Source organism: Rutidosis leptorrhynchoides, chromosome 7 (genome assembly GCF_046630445.1).
Source record: "Rutidosis leptorrhynchoides isolate AG116_Rl617_1_P2 chromosome 7, CSIRO_AGI_Rlap_v1, whole genome shotgun sequence".
NCBI lineage: Eukaryota > Viridiplantae > Streptophyta > Magnoliopsida > Asterales > Asteraceae > Rutidosis > Rutidosis leptorrhynchoides.
In genome coordinates, this window is record NC_092339.1 from 80,258,051 (window position 1) to 80,269,453 (window position 11,403).

Consider the following 11,403-nt stretch of genomic DNA (forward strand, 5'->3'; position numbering starts at 1 on the left):
CCGGTGACATTAATCAGACTAAAGCATATATCATTGAGGTTCAAAACTTTTCTATGTTTAATCCATACGGTGAGATTGATGACTCGTCAAATTGGGAAGCCGATAGCCTCTCGGATGGACATATCTCAGACGAAGAGTCACATTTAGATTGCGAAAACCGGGTTGAAGGAATTGATGAAAAGAACACCTACGCCAAAAATATTGGATTCACGCACCCACAAAGTGATAGTTCTCCGGCTAATCAAACATCTACCAACTCCTCAAAACGTATGAATACCCTTCATTTTGAAAACATAGCTCATAACCAATCTCGCCAGCCACCTCAACCTCCAACCGATAATGACTCAAACGAACCACCACCCATCCCTGATTTCAACTCCAATATACCTTACACCACCTCCTCAAACCCATCGAAACTAAACACCACAAAGCCTACACCTTCTGTTACCCATACCCCTATATCTGATATAGCCGACACCAGCCCCAAAACAACAAAATTACCAGATACCCCCGAAACAGCCTGCTTCAGCCCAACTAACATGGACTCAAAAATTCCTGAAGCCCAAGTACCTGATACCCCCGAAACAGTCTGCATCAGCCCAACTACCATGGACTCAAAAATTCATGAAGCCCAAGTACACGCTGTCTCGGTTACTAGCCCAATACCCTCTAAGGATATTACGGGTAACGATATACCCAATGATTCCATACAGAATGATATAAATGAAACAGTAAACTCACTCAATAGTGACACACTCGAACATACTGAGCACTTAGCTGACCCCCACACTACTCAAAATCCAACCGACCCCACTCATGACTCACCCTTAAACTCTCATACCAAATCACCTTTAACCTTTATGCCCGCCCCAAACGCCACGCAACAAACAAATTCCGACCCTTTTAACCTTGAACCTCTACTATTTCCGGATATTGCAATATCAAAAAAGAGGAAATTATCCAATACCACTGCCAAGCCTATTCCTAACCCAAAAAACACCCTACAAAAACCGGACATAAAACGACCTAGATCCAATATGCTTTATATGAAACACCTAGCAAGAAGTGGGCAAAAACTCAGAATTTCACATCTAGCTAAACGTAATAAATCCTCGTCTAATGGTGGAAGTAACACATCCGGCTACTCGAAGGGAGCTCACATAGACACGACGCGTAACAAAAAGAATAATAAATCAGGCTCCACCTCCAGCAAAAGTTTAGACACGTTTGAATTCGGGAAATGCATCGGGATTCGACGCAACCTCCAATGAATCCATCCTCCTTCACATCGATATTTGTAAGTCTTTTTCTCATGTGTACAATTTCTTTAAATATTCGGGGTATTGGACAAACGGGTAAAATAAGTTGGCTAAAACGTATCTGCAATAAAGAAAAACCAACGATTTTAGGTCTACAAGAAACCAAATGCGGACAAACAGGTGATAACACCATTGAATCTTTCTGGGGTAATTCTGATTTTAAATTCGTCCAAAAGGACTCGGTTGGTGCTTCCGGTGGTATCTTAACTATTTGGGATACTAATATCTTTTCGTTCAATTATGCGATTGAGGGCGAATTCTTCTTAGCAATACGCGGAACATGGGCAGGGCATGATTCTGAAATTGCTTTCATTAATGTATATGGTCCTCATTCTTCCTCAAAAAAACTAAGACTCTGGAACGAACTCTCATCTCTCATTAACTTTCTTAACATTCCACACATTGTCTTTGGTGACTTTAATGAAGTAAGAAACAAAATAGAACGCATGAATACAGATTGCAATCAACATTGGGCAGATAATTTTAATAATTTCATAAATAACTCCGGATTAATTGATCTTCCATTAGGTGGAAAAAGATTCACAAGGATATGTGAGAAAACAATGAAATTCAGTAAACTTGACCGATTCCTTGTCTCTGATGGCATTTTCACCATCTGGCCCAATACATCCTCCAAAACTCTTGATCGTGATCTTTCCGATCACTGTCCTATCATTCTAAGAAATAACCTCCTCGATTCAGGCCCTAAACCAATACGTGTTTTTGACACATGGCTCGACCTTAAAGATGCCGACATTGTCATTGAAAGAGCCTGGTCGATTCCGACTACTGGTAATAGGCCAGACTGCATCTTCCGTAATAAATTAAAAAACGTAAAAATGGAGCTCAAAAAACATAGTATTCAACTTGATAACATTGACTCACAAATCCGAGATCATATATCTGAATGTAATAATTGGGAACAAACTGCCGAAACCAGACCATTATCTGAATCGGAAAAACAAAAATGGATCGATGAAAAAATGCAGCAAACTGTCAAAGAAAAAAAGAAAATAAACATGCTTAAACAAAAATCCAGAATCAAATGGGCGCTTGAAGGTGATGAAAATTCAAAATATTTTCACAATTATATTAAAAAAAGAACAAGTAAAAACAACATCCACGGCCTGTCAATCAATGGAACATGGTCTGAAGATCCTAATCTAATAAAACAAGAAGCATATTCTTACTTTAAAAATGTCTTCCTTTCCAAACATCTTCGTGACGAATGCCCCTTCGACAATGTACCACATCTCGATTACATCACCTCTTTAGACAATCAACTATTAGAAGCTAAATTTAATGAAACAGAAATATGGGAAGCCATAGGTAACTGTGATAGTTCCAAAGCTCCCGGCCCGGATGGCTTCAACATGAAATTCTTCAAAAAACATTGGGAACTGATAAAAAACGACCTAATTAATTGTTTAGATTGGTTCTGGACAAACGCGGAAATCTCCAGAGGTTGTAATGCTTCCTTCTTCACCTTAATTCCGAAAAAATCTAATCCAATTGAACTAAATGAATATCGACCAATATGTCTAATAGGTAGCTATTATAAAATCCTCACCAAAATACTCTCCAATCGCCTTGCAAAGGTCATCCATAAAGTCATAGGATCTGAACAAACTGCTTTCCTCAAAGGCCGCAACATCCTTGATAGTGTCCTAATTGCAAACGAAATAATAGATGAATTAAAACGTAAAAAACAAAAAGGCCTAATCTTTAAAGTTGATTTTGAAAAAGCATTCGATTGCATTGAATGGGACTTTCTATTTAAAACCATGCAATCTATGGGTTTTGGTTTAAAATGGATTGGTTTCATCCGGGCATGTCTTTCCTCATCGTCTATATCGGTCTTAATTAACGGGTCTCCCACCAAAGAATTCTCTCCCGAAAGGGGAATCCGACAAGGTGATCCCATATCGCCGTTCCTATTCATCATTGTTGCTGAAGGTCTTAACATACTTGTCAAAAGAGCATTAGCCAATGGTCATTTGCAAGGGTTAAAAATCGGACATGATAATCTCACTATCACACACCTTCAGTATGCAGACGATACAATCTTCTTCGGTGAGTGGTCTAAACGAAACGCAAAACACATCTCCAAACTCCTTAAGTGCTTTGAAAATATTTCGGGGCTCAAAGTTAATTTCCGCAAAAGCAAGCTCTACGGTATCGGTACCTCTTTGATCGAAACCGAGCAAATGGCTCAGTACATTAACTGCTCTGCTGGATCTACCCCTTTTACTTACCTCGGACTCCCTATCAGAGTCCCCACTTCACACTCTTCGTCTTGGCAACCAATCGTTGAAAAATTCGATAAAAGACTAACGGATTGGGCTGCCAAATCCATTTCATTCGGAGGCCGTCTTACGATAATCAAATCTATTCTAAGTAGTATCCCTTTATACTACTTCTCCTTATTCCACGCACCATCCGCTATCCTTAAGGTTCTCGAATCTAAAAGGCGGAAATTTTTCTGGGGAGGTTCTTCAAATGATAATAAAATTAATTGGATTAAATGGGACCAAATAATCTTACCTTACGAATGCGGGGGCTTAAACGTGGGATCCCTTTTTGCTAAAAACATATCACTACTTTGTAAGTGGTGGTGGCGCTTTAAAAATGAAAACAACGCATTATGGGTAAAAATAATCAAAAGCATTTATGGGCCGGGGGGGGGGGGGGGGGGTTGGATACTAACATCTTGTGCAGGAACATTTCAGGTCGAACCATTTGGAAAGAAATTATCAAAGCCGGAAAAACTGCGGACAACGTAGGCACATCCTTCACTTCCTCAATTTCAAAGCGCATCGGGAATGGCACTTCAATTAGTTTTTGGAATGATATATGGATCGGAACTGAGAACTTAAAAACATCATTCCATAGATTATTCATGTTGGAATCCCAAAAAGAAGCAACCGTAGCTGAAAGAATACTGCGTAGTAATTCCACTTCGACTGGAAACTGGGACTGGTCCAGACCTCCTAGTGGCCGCGCATTGGATGAACTCACGGAACTTAATAATCTTATAACTTCTGTAAATATTTCAGATTGCCCTGACTCATGGAAATTCTCCCTCGACGCATCCGGAATCTTCACTACATCAACAATGTCAAATCTGATCAATACTCTGAAATTTGGTGCAAATTCAAGAAACCTGTCAATAACTCGCAACAAATACGTTCCACAAAAGGTCTTCATCTTCCTATGGAGGGTGACCCAGCAAAAAATCCCTGTTAGAAGTGAACTTGATAAAAAAGGAATTGACCTCGATACGATCTTATGTCCCTTATGCGAGCATCATATCGAAACCACTGAACATACATTGGTAAATTGTCAAAAAGTGTCTCCAATTTGGTCACAAATTCTCGACTGGTGGAATCAAAACAGCGCATTTATATCTAACATCAACGAAGCCACCATCACCGATCAAGGCTTCACATATAACTCAACCGGTTCGTCCCTTTGGCAAGCTACTAAATGGATCACGTGTTACATTATATGGAAACACAGAAACCTGAAGATCTTTTCCGGAAAAATATGGAATCCCGCAGCAATAATTTCTGAAATACAAACCCAAAGTTTTAGTTGGATTTCAAACCGTTCAAAAAAAAAAAATACCAATCGAGTGGCACCAATGGCTTCTCAACCCGTCATTCTATGTATCATCTCCCTCATCTCGCACGGGTGTCGGTTAAAATGTAGATAGTTTTAATCAGGTAGTGTTCGTTATTCTAGTTAGCCTATGTGGGGTAGATTAAATGGGTTGGTTGTGTGTCAAATTTGTCGCCGCTTGATCGGCACGGTTGCGCCCTCTTCCCCCGCTTGAATACTCAAGTTCGTTCCCTCATAGTGTTAGCTAGTATACGTCACTCCAGATTCTCCAATTTAGTTTTATCTCATTCCACTTTTCCGACTGTTTCGATTGTCTATAGCAATGTATAGTAGCATATAGGGACTTGTAATACTATAATTCGAGTAATATTAATAATATTCTTTTTGCTTTTCAAAAAAAAAAAATACAAAGATTGGATTACTTCCACAACTTTCTTGAACTTTTAGGGGATTGAGATGAACACAAACACACAAACGTGACTAACAATGAGGCTAGGGTTTTGGTGAATGATTGATCTCTAGGCGAAGGGCTTGCTTTTTATACCACATACCGATCCCATTTACATTTTGGGCTTAATCACTAATTTAAGTAAATATAATGATAAAAACTCGTTCCTTAAATAAATAGGATTTTATCCTATCAATATCCCCTTAGATGTGAGTTGTGTCTTATGTAGCACATCAGCCTCATCCTACCAAGTTGTGTCTTATGTAGCACATCAGCCTCATCCTACCAAGTTGTGTCTTATGCAACACATTAACCTCATCCTGCCAACTCGCATCTTTAATCATATAGGATGTGAGTTGTGATATTTTCAATCTCCATGTAAGATGTGAGTTGTGATATTTTCTTCATTTTTCAAACTTGACCTTCGTGTAGCTCTGATCATGGAAGACTCTGAAGCTCTTGGTCAATTGTTTTCATTTGAATTTTGCGGATTTGATAAGATCTTCACTATGAATTTATTTAGACATTTAATCTACACATCAACTTTGGTTGAAGCTTTACGATTCTCGAATTGAGTAATGGAACTGAGAGGGTTAAACTTGATAAGTCGATATCATAATTCTCCTTCTCGACCGTTGAAGTATCATGAATAGATCTTTATTCACTATAGATCAAAGAACTATTATCTAGATTAATTTTGCGGTGTAGAAGCAATGAGTAGTGGACATCACTCAATTTTCAATTAAGTACTTTGTAGTCTCCGTAGTTTGACTTAGCGCAACAGAAGCGTTGAGTAGTAGACCTTTTATTGATGTCTTGTAATTTGTTGTTGGATATATTTATCTCCTCTTCAATCAACCATTTTACATTGGCTTAAAGTTACAAATAGGCTATATACTTTCTCTCGTGTACCGATGTTGCCCATATACTGTGACAACCCAAATCCGTTTACCGAAAACGAAGCACTACTTTTTTTATAAGTTAGATAAAGTTAAAAACATCATAATGCAAGATCCGTTTAACGATAGTTTTAACGTGCCCAATATACAACAAAACACATGTTTAACATGTGACTAAATCCGAAACGTACAATTCGACAACTTTTGACCCGTTACACAACAAGTGGGTAATTACGACCCATTTACACTACAAACCAGGTTAAGACTCAATAACCCATCCCGATACCAAGAGCATAATCCCGGGGACTATCAAATCCCCAATCCGCGTCCAAATATCCAAAAGCTAATCCTCCAAGCTTAAGCAACATCTATCAACCCTAGTCTAGCAACTAGGTAACTCCGCATCAACGATACCTATAAAAAGGTAAACAACGAGAGGGGTAAGCATAAAGCTTAGTGAATGCAATAATTATACATATACATATATAATCTACTTACTTGCAAACACTTACACAAATACCGCATACGAGCTCGCAATTCATTAGCATACAATCTCAAAGTACAAGCTAATTCCTCAATACATCACAAGCTAGCATAATCCATGGCATATAATATAATTAATGCTCAAGTAATCCACACACACACACACACACACCATATGGTTAACCATACTCGCGTCATCGTGCTACCAGCTTCGTGGTTCACACCGTACGTGAAATGTCCCGTTTATATTGATTATAAACGTTCCATATTAATTGATTTCGTCACGAGCTTTTGACCTCGATATGAGACGTTTTTCAAAGACTGCATTCATTTTTAAAACAACCATAACCTTTATTTTATCGATAAAGTTTTAAAAAGCATTACGTAGATTATCAAATAATGATAATCTAAGATATACCGTTTACACACGACCATTACATAATGGTTTACAATAAGAATATATTACATCAAAAATAAGTTTCTTGAATGCAGTTTTTACATAATATCATACAAGCATGGACTCCAAATCTTGTCCTTATTTTAGTATGCAACAGCGGAAGCTCTTAATAATCACCTGAGAATAAACATGCTTAAAACGTCAGCAAAAATGTTGGTGAGTTATAGGTTTAACCTATATATTATCAAATCATAGTAATAGACCACAAGATTTCATATTTCAATATACATCCCATACATAGAGATAAAAATCATTCATATGGTGAACACCTGGTAACCGAAACTGACAAAATGCATATAGAATATCCCCATCATTCCGGGACACCCATCAGACATGATAAAATCGAAGTACTAAAGCATTCCAAATTCCAGAATGGGGCTTGTTGGGCCCGATAGATCTATCTTTAGGATTCGCGTCAATTTGGGGGTCTGTTCCCAAATTCTTAGGCTACCAAGCTAAAAAGGAGCATATTCAGCTTCGATCATTCACCCATATAATGTAGTTTCATTTACTTGTGTCTATTTCGTAAAACATTTATAAAATTGCATGTATTCTCATCCCAAAATATTAGATTTTAAAAGTGGGACTATAACTCACTTTCACAGATTTTTACTTCGTCGGGAAGTAAGACTTGGCCACTGGTCCATTCACGAACCTATAACAAATATGTACATATATATCAAAATATGTTCAAAATATATTTACAACATTTTTAATGTTTTAAGTTTATTAAGTCAGCTGTCCTCGTTAGTAACCTACAACTAGTTGTCCATAGTTAGATGTACAGAAATAAATTGATATATATTATCTTGACCCAATCCACGACCCAGTGTATACACGTCTCAGGCTAGATCACAACTCAAAGTATATATATTTTTGGAATCAACCTCAACCCTGTATAGCTAACTTCAACATTACTGCATATAGAGTGTCTATGGTTGTTCCAAATAATATATATATATGGGTCGATATGATATGTCAAAACATTTGCATACGTGTCTATGGTATCCCAAGATTACATAATATATTAGAATACCTGTATAATACAATATAAGTTAGCTAGGATATGATTAATATAGATTTGTTACAATATTTCCCGTAGCTACAACAATCAAAAAATATCCAATCTTGTTTTATCCATAACTTCTTCGTTTTAAATCCGTTTTGAGTGAATAAAATTGCTATGGTTTCATATTGAACTCTATTTTATGAATCTAAACAGAAAAAAGTATAGGTTTATAGTCAGAAATATAAGTTACAAGTCATTTTTGTAAGAGATAGTCATTTCAGTCGAAAGAACGACGTCTAGATGACCATTTTGGAAAACGTACTTCCACTTTGAGTTTAATCATGATTTTTGAATATAGTTTCATTTTCATAAGAAAAATCATTTTCCCAGAAGAACAACTTTTAAATCAAAGTTTATCATAGTTTTTAATTAACTAACCCAAAACAGCCCGCGGTGTTACTACGACGGCGTATATCCAGTTTTACGGTGTTTTTCGTGTTTTCAGGTTTTAAATCATTAAGTTAGCATATCATATAGATATAGAACATGTGTATAGTTTATTTTAAAAGTCAATTTAGAAGGATTAACTTTTGTTTGCGAACAAGTTTAGAATTAACTAAACTATGTTCTAGTGATTTCAAGTTTAAACCTTCGAATAAGGTAGTTTTATATATATGAATCGAATGATGTTATGAACATCATTACTACCTCAGGTTTTGTGGATAAACCTACTAGAAATGTAAAAAATAGATCTAGCTTCAAAGGATCCTTGGATGGCTTGAAAGTTCTTGAAGCAGAATCATGACACGAAAACAAGTTCAAGTAAGATTTCCACTCGAAATAAGATTGTTATAGTTATAGAAATTGAACCAAAGTTTGAATACGAGTATTACCTTGTATTAGAAAGATATCTTACTGTAAATAATAAAGATTTCTTGATGTTGGATGATCACTTTACAAGATTGGAAGTAAGCTAGCAAACTTGAAAGTATTCTTGATTTTATGAAACTAGAACTTATAGAATTTATGAAGAACACTTAGAACTTGAAGATAGAACTTTAGAGAGATCAATTTGATGAAGAAAATTGAAGAATGAAAGTGTTTGTAGGTGTTTTTGGTCGTTGGTATATGGATTAGATATAAAGGATGTGTAATTTTATTTACATGTAAATAAGTCATGAATGATTACTAATATTTTTGTAATTTTATGAGATATTTCAAGCTAGTTGCCAAATGATGGTTCCCACTTGTGTTAGGTGACTCAAATGGGCTGCTAAGAGCTGATCATTAGAGTGTATATACTAATAGTACATACATCTAAAAGCTGTGTATTGTACGACTACGAATACGGTGCATACGAGTAGAATTGTTGATGAAACTGAACGAGGATGTAATTGTAAGCATTTTTGTTAAATAGAAGTATTTTTATAAGTGTCTTGAAGTCTTTCAAAAGTGTATGAATACATATTAAAACACTACATGTATATACATTTTAACTGAGTCGTTAAGTCATCGTTAGTCGTTACATGTAAATGTTGTTTTGAAGCCTTTAGGTTAACGATCCTGTTAAGTGTTGTTAACCCATTGTTTATTATATCAAATGAGATGTTAAATTATTACATTATCATGATATTATGATGTATTAATATATCTTAATATGATATATATACAATTAAATGTTGTTACAACGATAATCGTACATATATGCCTCGTTTCGAAATCCTTAAGTTAGTAGTCTTGTTTTTACATATGTAGTTCATTGTTAATATACTTAATGATATGTTTACTTATCATAATACCATGTTGACTATATATATATATCCATATATATAACATCATATAGTTTTTACAAGTTTTAACGTTCGTGAATCATCGGTCAACTTGGGTGGTCAATTGTCTATATGAAATCTATTTCACTTAATCAAGTCTTAACAAGTTTGATTGCTTAACATGTTGGAAACACTTAATCATGTAAATAACAATTTCATTTAATATATATAAACATGGAAAAGTTCGGGTCACTACAGTACGCATTTGTCATGATGCTACCGGCTCCGTGGTTCACATCATAACTTGAGTCATACTCACGCTAAGGCGTTACCGGATATGTGGTTCACACCTTAACAATTCATGCCATAGTGCTACCGGCTCCGTGGTTCACACTACAACATATGTACCATGATGCTACCGGCTCCGTGGTTCACATGATAGCAAACTCACACATGCTATGGCACTACCGGCTCCGTGGTTCATACCATAGCACACAAATAAATACATTATATACATACACATATAATTATTCCACTCACCTTGGAACGCCCGCACAAGTCAAGTATAACATGATCTCCATCCTCATATCTGAGCAAGCAACCACCTATATCACACATAGGCACAATATGCACATAAATAACAATTCTCTAAAAGAGAACCCGACACTCACACCCTTAGTCGAGGGATCTCACCTTGCTCGTTTGACCTGCCCATTTATCTCCTAATGAGCTCAACCCAATTACCACTTCGAGTGGTAATTCAAACCCACACTAATAAGTACAAGTTAGCTCGATTTGTACTTTACACTAACTAGACCAACTTAGGTCCCGACACTAGATTACTTCTTAGGTAGTGATCATTTCAAACCGTCATTTACACCAAAACCACACACGTGCAATATTGAACCATGTTGCACTTGACCACATTTGACTTATATTAAAACATCACTTTGACTCAAAATTACTTCTCATGAGCGATTACTTCCAAAAATGCCATTTAACACTTAACACAAGTATTTGAACATTCATTTGACCAAAACTAGTGTCATCATCAACTTTCACCCAATCAACTTACCTGATATTGCTTTAAAATTATACACATTTTATCTCGCAATATCTCCCTCATTTCATTCAGTTTTGAGGATCATTGGGCTCAAAAGTTATTTATTTACGCTAAAGCGTCAGTTCAAGGCTAAAAGCTTGATTTGGTACAAAATTGACCAAGTCTTGATCAAAAGAGGCAAAGAAAATGACAAGTGCAGAAATCAGCTCCAAAAACGTCGTTCCTGATAGAAGAGCGCAGCTCCTATTGTTCAAAAGCGCCGCACCTCACATAAAAGTGAGGTTCTTGTATACGTTTTGGCACCATTTTCCACTAGTAGTCAAAAGTGCTGTTCC

At 36.3% G+C, this 11,403-nt stretch overlaps 2 protein-coding genes across 2 annotated transcripts; both read left to right on the forward strand.

Moving 5' to 3' along the window:
• Positions 1 to 1,312: 1,312 nt before the first annotated feature.
• On the forward strand, positions 1,313 to 2,810 carry LOC139859379 (uncharacterized). The gene is made up of 2 exons (XM_071848169.1): positions 1,313 to 2,314; positions 2,751 to 2,810. Exons 1-2 carry the CDS (start codon positions 1,313 to 1,315, stop codon positions 2,808 to 2,810), a joined length of 1,062 nt encoding a protein of 353 aa, XP_071704270.1.
• A 1,408-nt stretch (positions 2,811 to 4,218) lies between these two features.
• On the forward strand, positions 4,219 to 5,034 carry LOC139859380 (uncharacterized). Its single transcript, XM_071848170.1, has one exon. It carries the CDS (start codon positions 4,219 to 4,221, stop codon positions 5,032 to 5,034), a length of 816 nt encoding a protein of 271 aa, XP_071704271.1.
• The last annotated feature ends 6,369 nt before the right edge of the window (positions 5,035 to 11,403 follow it).